At 35.4% G+C, this 20,268-nt stretch overlaps 1 protein-coding gene across 3 annotated transcripts in view; it reads left to right on the top strand.

Moving 5' to 3' along the window:
- The window catches only part of CEP126 (centrosomal protein 126), a 53,555-nt gene that overhangs the window by 1,340 nt on the left and 31,947 nt on the right, over nt 1–20,268 (top strand). For all 3 annotated transcript variants that reach the window (XR_010356443.1, XR_010356442.1, XM_064409437.1), the window contains exons 3-5: nt 8,528–8,673; nt 10,032–10,152; nt 13,519–13,717. Coding sequence is in view for 1 of the 3 variants with exons in the window: in XM_064409437.1 (XP_064265507.1) it covers nt 8,528–8,673; nt 10,032–10,152; nt 13,519–13,717 (466 nt within the window). In the remaining 2 variants the exon portion in view is untranslated. The remainder of the gene's footprint in view (nt 1–8,527; nt 8,674–10,031; nt 10,153–13,518; nt 13,718–20,268) is intronic.

Here is a 20,268-nt window from a genome sequence, read left to right as displayed (position 1 = left end):
GAATATATCTCTACTATTTTCATCTTCCTTTTGATAAATAGCTCACTGCTTTGGCCTAGAGGAATCTAAGCTGAAGTTTCACCAATCCAGTTTCTTGCTATAGGACAAATGAAATAAAAAGAGCAATATTCTGATTTACTGACTAATTTTTGGAAACTCACTGCAATCACATCTCATGTAAACTAAAGGTAAGTAGCACTTCCATCTTGTGGCTCAGATGTGAATTTCTGGTGTTCTGGGTTTTATTAGCTTCGACGGAGATATGAAAAGTGCACTCAGCTGCACAGCGTGGGCCAGCAGAAGGCAGCTGTTGCCTTCTGAAGTGTGTGTTTTTCTTTCTGCATGGCCTAACAGCTGCACAGCCTCCCCTTCATGCCAGGGCTTTGTGCTCCCACTTCCCAATAAAACACAAAGCAACATTTTTCTTGTACAGGATTATACTTATAATAAACTTATTTTGTAGTGACATTTTAAACAGAGCTTTGCATAGTCTGTCTTCTGCATACATGAGAGTGCAAAGCCATGAAATATTCTGTGGCAAATGGATTAAGTAAATTATGCACTGGAATGTCTCACTGAAGTGCTGTGAGTAGTGTAATGGGCATAGAGGTGTTTTCCTTCACATGGAGGTGGTGCTCACACATACAGGGGGCTCAGCTGTGTGTACTGGAGAGGCAGATGGGTTCCTCCTTGCAAGCCCCCACCCTCAGACCAGCTTCCTCCGCCTCTTGTTAACTCATTAATGCTCATGCCCCACAGTTCCCTTATCTGATGACTTCCCTTGTACAATGTTTACTTATAGCATATGTTCATAACTCATGAAGTTATGAACATATGCTATAGTGGTATATATTGTTTATATTTTAGCCTGACAGTATGTGCTCTCAACTTATGTTTTCTTATAAAAAGAAAAATGGAAGAGGAGATATAATCACCTCTGAGTAATTAAAGACAGAGTATGACCCACAACCTTTAAAGATAATAAACTGAGTCTCAGTTGAAAAATTAAATACCTAGTTTCTTTTTCTGGAACAGAACCACTGCAATGTTGCACATCTCAGATGAACACTGTTTATTGTATTACTGGTCTTGAAATATTATACTCTAATGTAAAAGCAAGTACCAGACAGCCTGCATATTTTTGACAGACTGGTGTAGTTAAAGTAATATTCATGGATACATAAATACATTTCCATATGTATTTCATTGTAGCCTTAAGAAACACAGTATAAATCCAGAGTATACTCAGATGAGCCACTTAAAAAATTAGGTATGGTATTTATAAAATGAAGACATTTCAATTTGTGGTAATTGAGAATGGCATAATTATTAGCTCAATAAGCAGTTCAAATAGAAGTCTGTGGTAACAAGTTTTCTCCTAATAACTGGAAAGCAGTGAGTTGTTTAATGTTATAAAGGTAGTAAGTGCATTTGACGTTATAAGCTGTGACATATATAAGTAAAAATTAAGAGTCACTGCATATGTGCAGGAAAGTAATTTGAAAATAAAGTTCCTTGAATCTAAATATTTTTTCCTGGCAGTTATGCAGGTAGGAATTGATTGATCAACCCTCAGGTCATGTCTCAAGTCTATATGAGTCAAATCCCATTAGATTTCTTACACATGTTAAGGTGTTAAATATGATGATGGTTTCTCAAGGGTAGCATGATGTTCTTAAGCTACACATTCTCATCCAGCAGCACCCAAAATTCTCCCTGCCAAGGCTTACAGGCATGTATCAGGAGTTATTCTTGGCACTGCTGGTGTATGGTTTCAAAAGAAAATTTGTATATTTTGTATTTTTTAGATGGAGAGTAGGAATGAGTGCACTGTGGAGTGTGGCAGTCCATTTTCTACCTCTAGCCTTCACATAGAATGGTTGAGGCTGGAAGGGACCTCTTGATCTGGCTGAACACCTCCACCAGGAAGGGCCACCTGGAGCTGGTTGTCCAGGAATCACGTAGAGCTGGTTGCCCAGGAATTGCTTCTGAGCTTCTCCAAGAATGGAGACTCCACAACCTCTCAGAAAAATCTGTGTCAGTGCTGTCATCCTTAAAAAAAAAAAAAAAAAAAAAAAAAAAAAAAAAAAAAAAGGTGTTTCCTGATATTCCAATGGAAACTTCTGTGTTTCAATTTGGTCCTGTCAGTAGGCATCACAGCCTGGCTCTCTCCTCTTTACACCTTTCTTCCAGGTATTTACAGACTTAAGAAGATTCCTTTGAGCCTTCTCTTCTCCAGGCTGAACAGTCCCAGATCTTTCAGCCTTCCTAGAGAGATTCTCCAGTTCCTTCATCATCTCTGTGGCCCTTCATTGAACTGTCTCCAATCTGTCCATGTCTGTCTTGTACTGAGGAGTCCAGAGCTGGGCACAGTCCTTTAGCTGTGGCCTGCCTAGTGCTGAGCAGAGGGGAAGGATTATTTTCCTGTGGATGCTGGCAAGGTTTTGCCTAGAGCAGTTCAGGATACCACTGACCGTCTTGGCAGCAAGGTTGGTCCTCTCTCTCAAGCAACAAGTGCTACAGCGTGACAGGAAATGGCCTCAAATTGCACCAGAGGAGGTTTAGATTGGATACTAGGAAAATTTTCTTCATGAAGATGGTTGTCAGGTATTGGAGTGGTTGCATGTGGTATATTTCAAGATGTGGTTTAGTGGTGGACTTGGCTATGCTGGGCTTGTTGTTGGAGTTGAAGATCCTAGAGGTCTTTTCTAACCCAAATGATTCTATCTTTCTAAGAGGATTTGGCCCAGTACCAACTTCCAGGGTTCACCACTATGTACTGGCCTCCACGAGGACTTTGTGTCACTAATCAGCACCCTCTGGGCCTGACCATTCAGAACGTTTACATTCTGCCTCACTCTCTGCTCATTCAGCCTGTACAGCAGCATCTCGTTTATGATGATCATAGGGGAGACAGATACCTTAGTAAAGTCCAGATAGGCAATATCTACCACTCTCTTCTTATCTACAGGACTGTCATTTCTTTGCAGAATTGTATGAAGTTGATCAAGCCTAACCAAATTTTGTGTCAACCTTAAGTTTATAAATTTGCTACTAAAAAAGGTAAAAGCAGTGAATTCCCTTTATGATGAAGCACTAGTGAAGATACAGAAGAGTTTCTGCTCTCTCTTTAATCTTGTTAAATCTTATTAGGTTCATTCTCTTCATGTTGCTTTGTGGAGGAAAACTGTTCTATGGGTTTTTCTTTGTGGTTTTTTTTCCAGAGGCCACCAGCAGGCCTCCTTTAAACAAGGTTGTACCAAAGGACTTTTTATGCTAATGAGACCTGCATATGCAAGGTTCTTGCAGTCTTCTGTTTTCAACCTTTTCTATATGTACTTGTAATAAAATTTTCCCTGACAGTCTACTGTAGATTTGTTGTCAATACTTCTAAAATGCTTCTAAAATGCAGCTCCTTCAGCATTAAAAATACTCATCTTCTACAAGCTGTACACAGTTAATTGGCTTAGTAATAAAAGACAAAAGCATCACTTGCTCAGAAAGAGCAAGGATAGCTTTGGAAATAAGTCTCAGTAACTTAGATCTTTTACAATCCCCCTGGTGTTGTCCTTTTCTTTGCATCTCCTGTACTGACCAAGCTTGTTAGTTTTGTGTTAACAGTACTTCAACATAGCAAAAAACCGTAGCCTACAGTTTTTACAAGTTGCCTGAGCATCAAGAAAGCAATTTCTTTATTGTCGCACTGATACATGAAGTTGCAATTTCAAGATCAGATTAAGAATCAAGTATTCTCTGGGGCAGTAGCTGGCAGATATTTTGTTTAAATAACAGTATTCTGGAAATAAAAGCTACTGACTAAGCACATACTTAATGCAAATGAATAGGATATCATATTTTATGTTTCTATAACACACTGCTTTCTAAATACCAGCTGTCAGTTTTGCTGGGGACTATAGACTTCGTGCTGTTACTGCTCAGTGCAAAATGTGTTTACCATTTTACTGTGATGTTACTGTCTGCAGGTATCTGGTTCATTCTGGAAATGCAATTGTCCATGTGCATTTTAAAATAAACATTACAGTCGGTTATCTTGGTTCAGCATTTTGAATTACCTTGAAAAAGCTAATCTGTCTATTGAAACTCGGGAAGGAAATCTATATCCATTTCCAATCTATTCCCAGTGTATTGTTCTTTCTGTAATACTTTGTTTTCATCATGTGCATAAGCTTTGTGCTCCACCTACTGGCTGATTAACACTGATTATTTAATAAAAGCTCTTTAAATCATTCACCAGTTTTGTTGATAGAGAGTGAAAAGTAGTCTATGGCCAGAAATACAACAACGTCAGCACTTGGTAAACAGAGAGGGCAGAGTGTTAAGAAATTTGTATTTCTTTCTGCATCAGAATGAAACTGAAAAGTAGGTGATCTCTGTAACCACTGTCATGTGGACTTGAAATGCAGTATTGCCATTTCTGATAATGGGCCACAGGATTGTGCTGAATTTGCAAGGCCTTGGAACAGAAGCCTGCCAAACTTGCTCTCTGAACTTTTCTTGACCTGACAGCAGCTTTGCTTGGTTTAGCTGTAACAGCAATTTCTCTAAAAGACCAGGTGTCTGTGGCTAATTTTGCCTTTGTTTATCTTTTTATTGTATGACCACAGTTTTATACAGATAGCAGTAAGAAGCAGTTATTCTATGCAGAGAATGAGATATTTATGACTCTAAGATCATAAAGCAGTATAGAGAAATGCAGGCCTGGTATGGTAGCAGAGGCTTTGAAAGCTAAAGGTGCAGGGTGTTCGCATGGAGGAGTACAGCCAGGGAATGGTAAGAGATGGCATATAGGCTTAGCACTGGAGACCCCATGGCTATACTCACCAATAGTCAGCTAAAGTGCAGAATTAGATCTGACAAACCTGGCTTTAGAGGTAACAAAAAGAATAGTATGCAACATACATAGAAGGCACCATATGAAATATTTGGAAGTACTGTGGAGCTACAGATTGACAATGATAAAGCAGAGGTGTAAAAGTGTATTAGCAAATACAAAAATTACTCCAAGTGGATCCTAAGGTGAGGGAGAAGAACGCATTTGCATGAAGATCCTGTTGGTCCTGCTGAAGGAACTTCAGATGCTGCCAATTCACCTTAACACTCCAGCATAACCAGAATGAAACTACAAGCCTTGGGATGCAAAAGAACAATGCAAGAATGAGCATCAGGAAAGGGGATAGAAACTCAGTGTGTGAATAACAGTTCAAACTGGTATATCACTATTATTGAGCCTTTTTCTGTATAGAAGGATTCTAACAGTATTGTTATTTTTCAGTAACAATTCTTGATTAATGAGAATTGGACTTTTAAGATTTGAATAATGCTAAGAAAAAGAGGTGTGCTTGGGCTTTGCCTATGCACAAGACTTGGAATGTGACAACTGGTACATAGTTCAGGCAGCCCACCTGTGGATCTTTGGGGCATATTGCAGGACAACCCTCTGTGAGTCCATACAGTGTTGTAGGGGTTGGTCCTTCTGAAGCTCTTGCGGCAATTTCAGGCTGTCTTTTTGTATTCAGCATGCGATAATCAAAGAAGATGAAGGAATAGATTTAATATGTGTTCCTGGTCTTGGGAAGTGTCTTAAATTTAAAAAAGTTGATTTTTTGCCAATGTCCACAGATCTTTTTAACGATATGAGATTGCTTCCTGTTTGCCCATGAAAGGAATTTTGACACTGCATTCTAGCCTTTTCTTCATCCTACTGTAGTCATTGACCAAACAAATATCTCCCTACCTCAATTTTAAAATTACTGTGCACTGGTTTGCAACATGATGTGGCAATGGAAGAATAATATCAACTCAGTATCAAAATGTTCATTTCATAGCACTCCATACACACTGTATATATTCCTTTTTAATTAGAATTTTCATCCAATGCAGTAGTAAGTGTTTAGTCTACCTGGGAATGTAGCATGTATCACTTCACTGTGAAGAGAATTTAATAAAATTAGCCAGGAAATAGTTCTACCATCTAGTCATACTGGTTTTAACATAAAAATGCCTTCCACATAATGTCTGTATATGTGAGACAGCTAAGTATTTTAAGTTTTGTATTCCAAATTCTCCATAAATATTTTGGCAACCATTTCAAAAATTGCTGCACCACTAGGTTGTTTATAGTAGACAAAAAAAAATTGGGTTAAAAAAACACCAGTCAGGAAATTCTTCTGCTAGCTATCCATCTTAAAGCCATACTCTTTTGCCAATGTTACATCTGTGATATGAACCTAAGCTGGTGACTTAAGGAGAGTGCATGAACAAATATTTGCTTTAACTGTTTTTCTATAAGATTAAATTTGCATTTTATAAATTATTTATTTTATGTAACAAACCTGAGTGTTACAATTTACATTCTTCAAGGTCAAGAAGTTAATAAGGCTTCACCAAATAACTGTAATGTATTTTCTTACATTGAAGTAAGATACTTTTTTCTCCTTCTTGTCTTAATCCAAACTAAATATTGATCACGATGAGCTGTGCTGAAAAAGACCTCTTGCATCAGCATTTGGACTTTCTCATTTCCATGTATATGGAAAAACAGTCCTTTTTTAATACTCATTATTAGGAATGTGGAAGAGTGTAGCTAAGCCATATTCAAAATAATCTGAAAAAAAATACTCTGTCAGAATTGACTTTTTTCCTTTTTGGAATTATGCGCTGGAATTACTCCAGCTGTAAAGTTGTAGAATTTCCCACATGTCTGAATTTAACTACAGTTCAACTAAAGGCCTTGATCAGCTTCTGGAGATATTAAAGGGCCTCAAGAAGATTGCGTTTGAAGTTCTTATGAGGATAAGCAAGTCTGTTTCCTCTCCTGTGAATTTCATTTAGTCAAGATAAAATTGCATATTTCTGTATTAGATTCTATGGTGAGTAAAATTCAGGAATACTGAAAGTGGACAATGAACTCTAGTTCTATTTTTTAGTTCTAACATGTTTTGTCAGCTATGTATATATGAGTTTTCAAAATAGTGAAAGTTCTTTGTCTCTCTCTCTGCTACGCTTTGGCTTCCAAGTGGATTAAAGGGGATATTCCTGTATAAGTGTGTACTTGGGAATTAGTTGGCAGTTTTTCTATTTTTTTTACTATTTTGCAATTACAGCCTTTAAGCTTTCTAAAATAAAAAGTACCTATTTCAATTTTCTTTTGTGTTTGTTTTCACAGGAGATCAGTCAGCACTTTGAAGAGATACTAGAGAGGGTCAAGTTGATTATTTCAGTTTGATCTTTTTCCCTGAAAAGCAAAGGGAATAATAATTAAAATAGCTTGAGTTAAGGATGAGCTCTGTGAAGTAGCAGCTTTGCTCCATTAAGCAAGAAGAACTATGAAGTAATTGCTATTGATTAGAGTTATGGGGTGGTATCTTATTGTGATGAGAGAAACAAAGAACATTTGGCTAAACTTTCCATTAATGCTGGCAAGAGGGGGCCCCTTTTTAGTGTACTAGTGACCTCTTAAATCACATTTCTAATACACAGATGGGAAGCTCCCAGCTGCAGTGATCTTTGCATGGCAGGCTTTGGAAGTTTCACGTGAAGACCATTACTTTTATAGTATTACTGCTTTTAGAATAGAATGTTTCCAGGGATGGGGCATGTACAGTCTCTCTGGGTAACCTGCTCCAGTGTTTCACCACCCTCACTGTAAAAATTTTTTCCTTATATCTAGTCTGAATCTACCCTCTTTTAGTTTAAAACCATTAAATATGACTTGCCTACATAGGCACTGTGCCATTAAATATTCTGGGTATATTTCACTCCGGGAGCTAATTTGTGAGTAAAAGTTGGTGATTCTGTCAACAGGAGAAAAGATTCTACATAGCTTCATGAAGCTTATGCCTACTGAAGGAAACTTTTGTGGTTGTTTTTGACTAGAGTCTGCTTTGCTTTCCAACCACTGAGAGGATGCATTTAACGTATTTTTTAATAATTACAGAATCTGTCGGTTATATCCCATTTTGTGCTGCTAAACTGATTTGTCTTTCAGGAAGCTTCTTAACAACTACAACTTGATACTTACTCTTGCATAGTTATAGATAAAAGCTGTAGCTCCTTTGTGATATTTCAAAATAACAACTTTTAAACTATTATTATTTTCCCAACAACTTATGAAAAGCACACACAGAGCATTTGCAGTTAACCTTTCTACTGATCTGCTCACTATGATACACTTATGTGGTACTGTAAAGGCTGTTGTAAAAGTCACACTGGTGACAAGAACTGGTCAAGTCTGTATGTTAATTCACAAATTCGTACAAAAATTAATCAAATCCCTGGTTGAGGCTAAGAAATTAAAATATGTTGTGACTCTTTTTTATCACCCCCTGTCCTGTTTACATTTAACAAACTCTAAAAATCCAGCTGTGCTCACGTTAATAGCATTTAATTTATTAACAAACAAGCTTTTGTACTAAAATGGCAAGTTGGTAAGCAAGTAAGCCACTACTATTTTGGTAAATGTAATTGATAAACATAGGAATTATTTACTTTTGCTTCTTAAATACAGAGCCTTTGAAGAAAGACAGAAGGAAGAAGAAGCAAAAGAACGAAGATTTAGAGAACAAGTTCTGCAGCAGAGGAAAATTAAATTTCAGGAGGCAACTGCTAAGTTCCAACATGCTCATCAGTCCTTTTCTCAGCAGAAACAAACAGGTTTGTCAGTTAACTGTTATTCACAGTACAAGTGTTTTTATATTCACAGAATTAGAGAATATTAAAGGTTGGAAGGAACTTCTGGAGGCCATTAGTCTTTTCTGTTAGTAAACAGAACAATTAACTTCACTCAAAGTAATTGAATTCACAAAAGCAAAACAACTGACAAGAAGCTCAGGTCTGATAGATATGACAGTTGGGTAGGGGAAATACAAAACTAAAACTGTATTGTGAGATATTTCACTAAATTCCAGTCACAGTAAGTACATGACCTCCTTGAGGTATTGTGGCTTCTTGGGTTTTCCCTACTCTTTTGACTGCAGGGTGCTTATTGGTTGCAGGACTGCACTTTTACAGCTGGGTGAGAGGTGTTACAAGGCCACTGACAGTTACTAGGATAGCATAATGATCCCCTCTTTGAGCCTTTGAACATAAAAGATTACAAAATGTGCATTTTGTTTGTCATTAAGTAAAGGCAGTCCTAGTATATATTAATGTGGTACATAACTTTCTTTTTATTTTTTCCTGAATTAGTCCACTTTCTAAGTTGTTCTCTTGCTGGGAAGCAATGATCACTTCAGCTCAGTTCCTGCTTTCTTGGAATCGGTGCAGATTGGCAGGAGTTTGTAGCAGCATTGGCCAAGTCTGATTTCCCGTCAACTTTCCAGTGTTCAAATGCTTAAGATATGGTCTATTACTTAGGTATTCTTTAACAGATTTACTCTCCCAACTGCAGTTGTGCCAGCTGTGAGGTAATGTCTCTGACTTCAAGATCAAATGTCAGATTAAAATAACAAAATAGAACAGTACTGGTTTAGGGCTTCTTCCTAGCTCTACTGACAGGCCAGACTGTGTAGCAATAGAAGGAATCACAGTTTTTTCTCTTGGTTTTCCTTTATAAAAATTCTCCCTCTGCTACTCTCTATCCTACTTCTACTCACTTGAAAGTGGCAATACATTGTGCCTGTCTGGACTACTTCTTTCCCCACTGGTTCAATTATTAAGTTACAATTTGGCCTCTTTAAAATATCTGCAAGCCATAACTTTGGCTTAGTGCGTGAGTGGAATAACAATGATGTAAAAACAAAGTTAGATTTTTTAACCTCCTATTTTTTCAACACTGCAGTTTAAAAGCAAATAGCAAAACTGTTGAATACATGTGTGACTGTAAACACTCAAATAGATTGGGATTTTGTTTCAGAGGAACCCAAGGTGCTCTTGCATGTCTAATAATGCTAAACTACTGTGTTTATTATAACTGTCTGGATTTAGGCTTCCAAACTTCAGCAACTTAACCAAACCATTTATGGTAAAATATTCCAATTTTAAAAAACTCTTTCCCCATTGTGTGTTTTTAGCTCTGAACCCTCCAGTCCAAAAAAAAGCAGCTTTTCAGTTAGAAGAAGCTCTTGAACAAATTAAAGGATCAGTTTTAACACCAGGACTCTGCTTGCAAAACATAAACAAAATCAACATCAGGTAAGCATTCCTGTTCACTCTGATGATCAAGAGAAGTAAATTTCTTACTGTATTCAATAAATACCAGACAATTGCCTTTGAGAAATTGTAGGGCATTTCTCTTGTGGCAAAGAGAGCACTTCTGTGAACTTTTGCAATGAAACATTGTGCAATTTCATTAACTTGTGTCCAGCAGAGGAGATGACACAAACCTTTTCCCCTCAGTCGAATTCTGAGAATAGTCAAGATTAACCCTATCTCCAGTCAGTTATAGCCTAACTCAGATTGCCGTAGTTATCAAACCATTTGCTGTTCTCAGAATTATTCTGTCTAGGTGATTTTTTATCCAGATTTTTCTCCTTTTGACATCAAGGATATGCTGGTTTATATGTTCACCCAAGGATCTTCTTTCCAGCTATCATTTCTTTATATTTATCATTCTCTATATGAATCAAGAGTGTCCTGGTAATAATTTGACCAGAAATTTCATTTTATATCACATAAAATTTTATTTGCATACTTTTCATTCTACCCAAGCACTGTTTCTAAGATACCTTGACTTATAACAGAATGTTCCTTCATATATACTTTATTTATCTGCTGGATTATCTACTAGTTCCTGATTATCTCTTTCCAAAACTCTCATTTATTTTAACATTTCAGCTCAGGGGGTTATTTTTGTTGTTACTCCTTTTGTTATTCCTTTCTGTATTTCAGTTATTTTCTGCATGATATAAATTGTGCAGATGTTCAGAACAGAGATAAATTCTGCCTGACAAGGGTCTTCCTACTTTTGGGCTTCAGTGTGTTCTTCAGTGTGACATTAATATTCAACTTGTTTACATATCTGTGCTCTGATTAACACATTTTCAGGTGATAAACTGGTCAATTGATAAAATATTTTATAACTCATAGAGCTTAACACTCATGCTGTTTTCTAGTCAACGTTCATAGGAAGACTGCAGAAATAAAACCAAAGAAACAAACAAGAAATCTACCTGTTAAATCTAAGTTTCATTTATGGAAAGAAACTTAGATGTTTCTGAACCCTATCTCAGGTTTCCTGATCATTTGTCTCATTTCACTCTTAGGCTTGATTAAGGACAGCACCTCACTGCCTTAATAATTTATTTCCTTATTTTTCAACTTTTTTTTTCAAGCTGTTTCTTGTGCAACACATTGGTATCTCAGGACTTGTACAAACCACTTACCATTTCTTAGAGTGCTGTCACTTCATTTTTATTTGTATAGTGTAAAAAAATTCACTATCCTTTAATAATGATAGTGTGTTCTTTTTCTGGTTTTCATTTTCTTAACCTATTTTCCTAAGGAAATTATATTTATATATTCATATTATTTTACAGTTTCTTTTCCCCTAGTAGGCAATTTGAGAGAAAGCTAAGAATCTTGAGGTTAATTATACTTCTACAAGTTTGAAATTAGAAATTTCTCCAGGAAAAAAAATGGAAAATGGAAATAAGTGACCCCAGCATCTGACAGGTTTAAAAGTTGAGTCCACTATGACCTATTGGGAGGTCGCAGGACAGCTAGTACAAATGAAACAGAAGAGCATTTTGAGAAGGTTCTGAACAGTGAAGGTTCTTAAAAAGTCACCTGTTCTGAGCTGTAAAGCTTTAAACATTTCTTATAATCCCTTTAATTGGAAATTTTGGGACGGGTAATAACTAACTCATATGAAGAGGTAGATACCTTTCTGTATTTCTATTGCTTCTTACAATTTTATAAATGCTGAAGGTAAAAATCTTGTGTCATCTTGAGAATTTACCCTTCCTCAGAAAGAGAATGCCTAGAATTAATTGACAGTCTCTTCTTAAAAGGAAGAAATGAATACTTTATTTAGTATGCAAGATAAATATAGCTTCAGACCTAAGTGAATATCTGTGAATTTCAAAAGATTCTAGGATTCATAATGTCTGTCTTTCTAAAGGTGTAAAAAAATTAATTAAGCAATGGAGACATATTAACTCCTCTTGGAGAAAGTGAAAGTCCTGAAACAACTAATAAATGTATTCCATGCTGCAGTAGAGCCATTTTGCTTCTAGTAGGTTTTAGTTATTGAATGCTAAAGCAAAGATTTTTGAGAACTCATTAGCCAACAGACAGAGGGATGTTTGCACATTAGGTGTGTAAATGGCATGCTGCTCTTTTTACAAGATATATTTCCCTACTGGTGTTTAAAACTGCTGTGTTTGATGAAATTGAGTCTTGGGATATAAACTTTCATATGACAAATCAAAAATGATCTGTAGAAAAGCTGGAATGTTGAAACTTTTATAAATATAAATGGTCCAAGCATGTAGAAATTTTTATAAATATGAATGGTCTAAGCACTCAAATAAATATAAGGAAAGTTATGTGCATCCAAAAAACCAACAAATCACATTTTTGGAGGCCAGGTGTCAGTCAGTTTGGTCCTCAATAACAAAAAAGTTTTGGGATAGGGAGGACATCTTCCCTTCGAAAGAAACCAGCATGCAGTTTTCTAAGTTCAGTAAATAAATATGTGAATTTTTTCTCCCTTTTTGCTGTCAGCCATCTCATCAGAAATAATGAATTTAATTTTACGCTCTCCTTAGGTCACTGCAATTAAGCCAATGTTTATTGTAGTCTTGTATAAAATCTCCTGAAAAATAGCAATGATCTTAAGGGTTTGAAACTTTCCATTTTCAATTGCCCTAAAATTATAAGTGTTGTGATAAATACAAAATAAAAAAGGTCTTATTAGATTATTTATCCACTTGAAACAGATCCACTAAAATGAAAAAGTATAATTTTAGGTGCAGGAAGAGAAGTCTAGGAAGAAAAACCTTAAGCTGAAGAAATGGATAGTACACTAGTTACTCTAAAGATTTTTTTTTGGTCAGGCAGCAAATACCAATTCTTTAACATAACACAATACTGACATTTCATACCATATCATTGGTAGATTTGGGCCCTCTGGATACTAGAAAGCCTTCTTGCTCTTTGAAGTAAGGGAATACCTGACAGCACCAATATGGTTACACTTTGCACAAGCCAACTTTACGGAAAAATAAAGCCTATTTTCTTGTTTGTTTTTTCTTTTGTTAAAAATAAAAACCCTCCATGTTCCATTTCTGCAAATTACCAAACTGTTGACTGACATTTCCATATTAATGCAGCCTGAGGTAGTCACACAATAACCCAATCAGAAAATTCTATTTATAAATAAACAGAAGAGAACTTTTAAAATGGAAAGTGTCGGACACTTTCAGATAGTACTAACAGCATTTGTCAGGCTTTTCATAGTTTATTGATGTTGTATACTTTTGATAAGAAACATATTTAAAAATGTACAGTTGATGAATAGAAATAAGACAAGATAATAATTTGCTTGTTTGTATCAAGAACCACAGATGACCCTTCATCCTCATCAGCATGTAGAAGTGATTCTTTCCCTCAGAAGCAGAATTCAGCAATGTTTGGCTGTGATGAAACAATACAGGAGAGCAGTAGAACAGACATGGATAGTCACCAACTTCTCTTCCAGAAAAATCTGAAAGAAATGCAACAGCTCCTTGAAAAACAGCATCTCAACAACTTGGAGGTATGATATTTTCATTTTAATGTTATTCATTGCCAGATGCTTTTAAGTGTGACAGAAACTTTCTTAAATGTGATAGAAATGAAACTTCTGTTCAGCCGACTTTATCAATTAGACAACATGGGAGGGCACATTGTACTATGCCCTATCAATAGATTAGTAAAATTATGCATATTTTCCAGTAAAAAATCAGTGATCTTTAAAAATACTTATAAGAATGTTTTCACAAATTCATCCAAGATACCTGTTATGTTGCCCTTTTTTTCCTGTTAATGTAATATTTGTATGTCAGACTTCTTGTATCTGGCATTGGTAGCCATTAGTCAATCACAGGAGTCATGTGATGTTGTGATTTAAGTCTCTAAACTTAAATTGATGAATTTCAGTGCACACCAAAGTTCGTGCTGTGCTGATTGTGACAGCACAAAATGCTATAGCAGTATTATGATGGCATGTGAAATGTTGGGGGATTTTTTTTGTTTGTTTTTTTCCCAATGTGTGGTGATATGTTAGAAATTGACTCTCTTGAGATCCTTTTTTATCATCTTTGGAATAGCTGTGGGTGTTTCAGTAATGAGCTTTTTCTGCCTAAACTTTTTTAGACTGAAAATAAGTTTAAAAAGTCACCTTAGAAACAGTAAAAATCAAGAACTGAGCTCTAAGGTGATTTTTAGTTGTGCACCTTTAAGTGTGATTTTATGTCTCAGTGTTGTCTTTGATTTTGGAAATACTGTCTTCAACATTACATTTTCTGTAGAAAAAGAGGCCATATTTGGGGCTCATTCTTTTATTTCTAGAATATCTATTGGTATCGAGAGTTGTGGTATCTGAAATGACCTGGACTCCATGAACCTGTCCCTCTGTTTTGGTCATGGCTGGAGGCATGGAATCATTGGTGGCCATAGAGCAAGGGCTTTTCCTTTTAATACAAGTGTATGGATCACTAGTGAAAGACTTTAGAGAGTTCAGATATGGTTTGATATTGATGTCTCTAGGAGCATTTATCTCTGCCTTTCTATCTACTTTATTCTGATGGTTATACATTAAAATATTGAGCAGCTGATGGCTAACACAGAGAATCTCACTCGGCTGGAGTGAAGTTCAAAAAAGTTGAATGGAGAGAAAGTATAGTTTGAATTGGCAGTGTTCTTTCTTATTTCTAAGCATAAAAGAAGGAAGAAAAGTGAAAAAAAATTATAGAAGAGAGCTGATAAAATGGAATTCTATATAACCACTTTACAAAAATACAAAAAAAGTCTAAGTTTGGTGGTTTTTTTTTTAAATATCACATTTGCATTTCACTGGTAGAGAGTTTGCAAGTCCCTCCCTAAAGGATGATGCTGAGTTTTACAGTTGCTGCATTAGAATATCTTAGAATTAGAAAACAAAACACATTCTCTTTAAGAAAAATGTATAAAAATATTATTCTAAATGTATTTCAAGACTTTTATGTTGGAGTGTTTTATCAAACAGAATTATCACTTCCTAATTGAATTCTAGGGAAAAACAGCTATGAGTCATGCATAATTTTTTGCTTTTAGTTTTTTCTAAATGTTATCATCAACTTTGGACACTGCATATAATATAGGAATTTGTGTTTACAAATTAATGTATTTTTGAAAATACCTGTAAAAATTTTGCTTTTTTTCCAGAAGGTATTTTTCTGCAACCCCACTAGGGGTTGCTCAGCTTCTTTCCTCTGATGAATAGTTTCAAAATGCAAATATTTATACCTCAGACATTTGGACTTGCTTTCTTGAAATTGCATGCTTTGGACTCTGATTACAAAAATAGTCAAGAAAGCTATTGACCTTGTTCTAAGGCCTGAGTTTTGGAAGTTTAATACTTGGATTGTGCTGATGGATGGTGTGCATGTGCATTGTGATGTGCTGTATTGTGAAATAGTATTTACAATACTCTTACTAATAAAGTTTATAATTTATAATGATTTAGAATACTCTTACTGAAATCAATAGACTTCAGTGGTCTTGATGCTACCTGTTGTCCAAAGTAATTTCTGGAATGAAAATATTTTACTGTGCATATGCTTCGCAACCTAGCCATCCATTGAGATCCTTTGACCTCTTTTTGTTTCTGTTTTTACAGGCCCAACAGGATTATAAAGATTCCTAAAATTCTTTACTTTCCTACAGGGCAATAAAGTTCTATGTGAACCTTTACCGGTAGATTTGTTGTGTTTCCTGCTTTACATCTCTAAATATTTGTACAGATTCATTGGTAAGCCAAGGGTTTTAGTGGCTTCTACTATTTTCCAAAATTATTTTGTGTTAAGTATTGAGAGCAGCAGATTTTATTTTGTGCAATAGTTGCATCCAAGCCGCTACATCAAGTTACTACTTCATGTTCATGAGTATGGTCCATTTTGAAGAATTTAATATTGCTAACTTCATTCAGAAATAAAGGTTTTGTGTCTCCATCCTTTCCTGGTTTTATTGCATGCATAAATAATATCTTTAAGGTGGAACTAGTAGCATGCTCTTTAGCTAAAGCTGCATTAGTCCCAAGGTGCTTAACATTTTTTTGACCTGTTAACTCATCATGTTGAAATTTTCCATTTCTGGTACCTGCCTTGGACTGAATAATTTAGAAAATTTCCACTGAATGCCTCAAATGTGACAAGTAAGAGTACTGTTCAGGTGTTTTTTTCTCTTTTTCTTTTTGTCACCTCTTCAATTTCATGGCCACGCAATGTTAATTTGGTCAGCACAATATTTCTAGGCTCTACCAGAAAAATATATTATGCCTAAATTAAACTGGTAGCATTACATTTTATGTCTATAGTTTCATTTTTTAAACAAAATGCTTGGAAGTAAGAGCTAATTCAAGAGAAAATAGATGTAGATTATCACATGGAGATTGTATTTTCCTCTTTCCTCCTTTATATGACCATAATTAGGTTACTCAAGTGGTATCTGTCAAATCCAAACTAAAATTCCTTACAGACTGATTTGAAGCAGGTTTTTTACCAGGTTTTCTGTTTTTTCTGAGAACATTGTGCAGCCGCTGAATACTCAGTGCCACTCTTTCTATGGATACCATTCCCCTTGGAAGAAAATATTCAATATTTATTGCAATAAGAATGGAACACCAGTATAATTTCTCAGAATTTGCAACCCAAATTATATTATGTCTAATACAGGAAAAATTTGTACCTTACTGTACTGTGTGTGTTTATACGTGTTACATGTAAAATCACATAAGTGTCTGAGAAACGATGAAGAATATTTTCTGAGTGATGTTGCACTGAATGGTCTGGACATCACCTGAATTGCAGGAGTTCACTTGCAAGGCTGTTAGCTGTTGGTGTTACTGTGCTTTTGAATTTCACGGTGTCTGTGAAATTGAGATGTTTCAGGTAAGTGATGGAAAAACTGTAGTATGCCTGGAATGAGTTAACCAGAAGTTCCTTTTGCAAGGGGTGTTGCCAGTCTAATTCTTCAGAGCCATAGGCAAGACCAGCATGGAAAAAAGGAGTGCTGTGTACAGTCTCTCCCAAGCATCAAAAACTTTTAGAGTGCTCAAGGCCAGTTAGTGGGAAAACAGACTTGGCCAAGGAGGCTTAGGATAAAATGGTATTGAAGCAGATGTCAAACTCGATTTTGTAGAGACCATTCAACAACTTGAAATAGGTTTCTACAGTCACCTTAAATCTAGAAATGTTGGCCATTTTTTTACTTGTAAATGTGAGTGTTAACATTTTTATGTTGATCATTTAAATTATATGACAGGCCTGAGTGATTTCCTTACTTTTTTTCCTCTTGGCAAGAGGAGAGGTGCTCAGTTTTCATTGGCTTTCAACCAATATTGTGACTAACGGCTATCTTCCACATTATTTCAGTAATCCAAAATTCACATGTGCTATAAAGACAAATTGAAATGTATCTCCAGACTAAATTATTTTACCCAAATACTCCAACTTATTTTGATTGTATATTCCTCAATAGTAGATTTTGAGGTTTTCGGGGTGGTTTTTCATAAAATAACTTATTCTAAGATTGTGCTGTATAAAATCACATGACAATCTTCATACCTGACCATCTGGAGTTCATTCAACAGTGTCTTTCCTCAGTTCAAAGCCCTTCTTGAATGGGTAATAATGTCGGATTGAAGCTGAAACAGATTTGCAGTACAAAAGAGCTTGTTTCAGGGTTAGACTTATACATGGATAAGGTTTTGCTTGTGGATGACTTCTGACTGTTATACATACAGCATAGCTCACAAACCACAGGAATAAGGAAATTGATACTGTCCCTTAATATATACCTGTTCTTTTTTTACAAGCATATAGTTTTTTCATAATAATTGCTATACATCTTAGCATGACTCCATTTTTGGCTTTACATTAATATACGTATGTGTGTGTGTGTGTGTGTGTGTGTAGCTATGCACTAAAGTATTTTTACCATACTTCATGACTGGTTTTGGAGAGATTTGTTTTACTGCAACAGAGTAAGATGTTCATAAATGTAGCTGAAAGAAAGGGACAGAGTAAAAAATAGCAGTATTAAATCTTTAGTGTACTGCAGATATGGTAAGATGTTTGCTCGCAGGGGTATTATCAGTGGTAGTATGTACTGGTGTCTCATGGGGTTGTTGGAAAATCTGTTGATTTCTCATGAAGATTAAAGTATCAATCTCCAGAGTAATTTTCCCCCTTTGAAGATGGCATAGCTGTGTTTTAGGGTTTTTTTTAAAAAGATGAGGTTTTTTTTATTTTAAAGCAACACAGAATTCAGCTATTTTTTTAATCTTAGTATTCTGTTTATGTCTTGTTCTTCTAGTGGTGGCCTGGGTAACCAGGAGCTCAATCAATTATTTCATTATTTCTAATATTAATTATTTTAAACCTGCAGCAGCACTGCTGTGGTATTTAGTAGCTTGAGCTTTGCTGGGCAGCTTATGCCCAATACTTGCATATCTCCAGAAGGAAGTATGGTTCACCATAAATAAAGTACAAAATAAAGCATCAAACCAAACACCCAAAATTCAGAAGACAAAGATAAGCAGAGAGTAATTGGGACCTCTTTCAGAAGACTGGAAGTTCTTGTAATAAACAAGGAATTTCACTATTTCAAACAGTGGCAAGATTTAAAACAACCGTTAAATTCGGTAGGCTATTTAGGGAAAGATAGATGCTCAAAGCATGTACAAGTTCTTAAAAATCAAATCTGTAAGGTTCTTAGGAAGAATGTATATCTTGAAGCATATGTGATTGAAAAAAGTTGAATTTGTAAAAGAGGTAACATGTAAGTCACAGAATTATTTTTCAAGATAAGTGATTATATTAATCAAGCATGCAGTGAATGTTGGAAATTACATGAAACTGCCTTATTAGGCGAATTTATTTCTAGAAATATATAAATATAAGTATTAGAAAATGCTCTTATATGTATTGTTTAGCCTTCAGGATGCCCTGTATGGAGTCAGTTTTGTACTCACTGATCCTTATGGGTTCCTTTCAGCTTGGGATGTTCCATGATTCTAAAAGTATTTCTGTATCTGACCTTTAGGATTTCTTTACATAAATCCACCTTCTGCCCTGGCTGCTGCTGTGCAGTGCACAACAGTGAGACCATGTTAAAAACTCTTCCATCTTTACAAAGTATACTTTAAAAGAAAAAGCAATCCTTTTTCATTGACTTAAAGAATGTATACTATTTTTTTAGAAAATAAAGAGCTCTGGTAAGGTTCCTCAGCTGAACAAGAGATTATTTTAAAAATTATATTCACACATTGATTCATTCAGGAACTGTGTACTGGTCAAATAGTATTAATTTACTCTTTTTTATTGTTGTTGTGGCTCCAGATCATTCAAATCTGTTAACTGTAATCATTAAAATGATTATTAGTCAAACACTAAAGAACTTCTAGAATTCATAGTTCATATCCATGCCCAGTATTTCTATATGACTATCTGCCTATCAGGCTTTTTAATTATGCAGTCCCATGCTATTTTTGTATGACAAATTTGTGGGCTAGACGATGCTTTCTCAAACTGAATTTATTACTGGGTTAGAAACAAAAAAAGGGAATAATGCATTATGGTGCACACTGCCTCACCATTTATTCATTTAACAATTTTAATTTAACCATTTAATCATTTAACAATTGTAATAGTATTTTTACTTAGCATTATAAATTGCACTCCTGGAACTGAAAATGACCAGATTAGTGTGTGAGAGTTAGATACCTGTGACAGGGTACCTTAGAAACAGCACTCTGAGTACTGAGATGCTAAAGCAACAGAGAGAAGTTCAGCTGAAAATCTGTTTCCTCCACATTATGTATGTTTACCTCAGGACTTATTAAGACTGAAAATCAGAATGAAACATTGGTATTCAGTGTTCAGATCCCTTGTAAAATCTTCTGATAGTATGGCTTACTGACATTGCCTACATGTCTATGAAATTAGAAACAAGTTCTTTTTATACTGAGAAGTTTGAATCTGCATTTCCAGCATCCTGTGATGATATTTCAAATAGGTCCTTTCAAAAACTCATAGATTCATAGATAGGTACTTTCTGTATTCTTAG

This window comes from Passer domesticus, chromosome 2 (genome assembly GCF_036417665.1).
Source record: "Passer domesticus isolate bPasDom1 chromosome 2, bPasDom1.hap1, whole genome shotgun sequence".
In the NCBI taxonomy this organism is placed as follows: Eukaryota; Metazoa; Chordata; class Aves; order Passeriformes; family Passeridae; genus Passer; species Passer domesticus.
The sequence above is the reverse complement of the archived record's forward strand: the minus strand, read 5'-3'. Positions and strand labels throughout refer to the sequence as shown.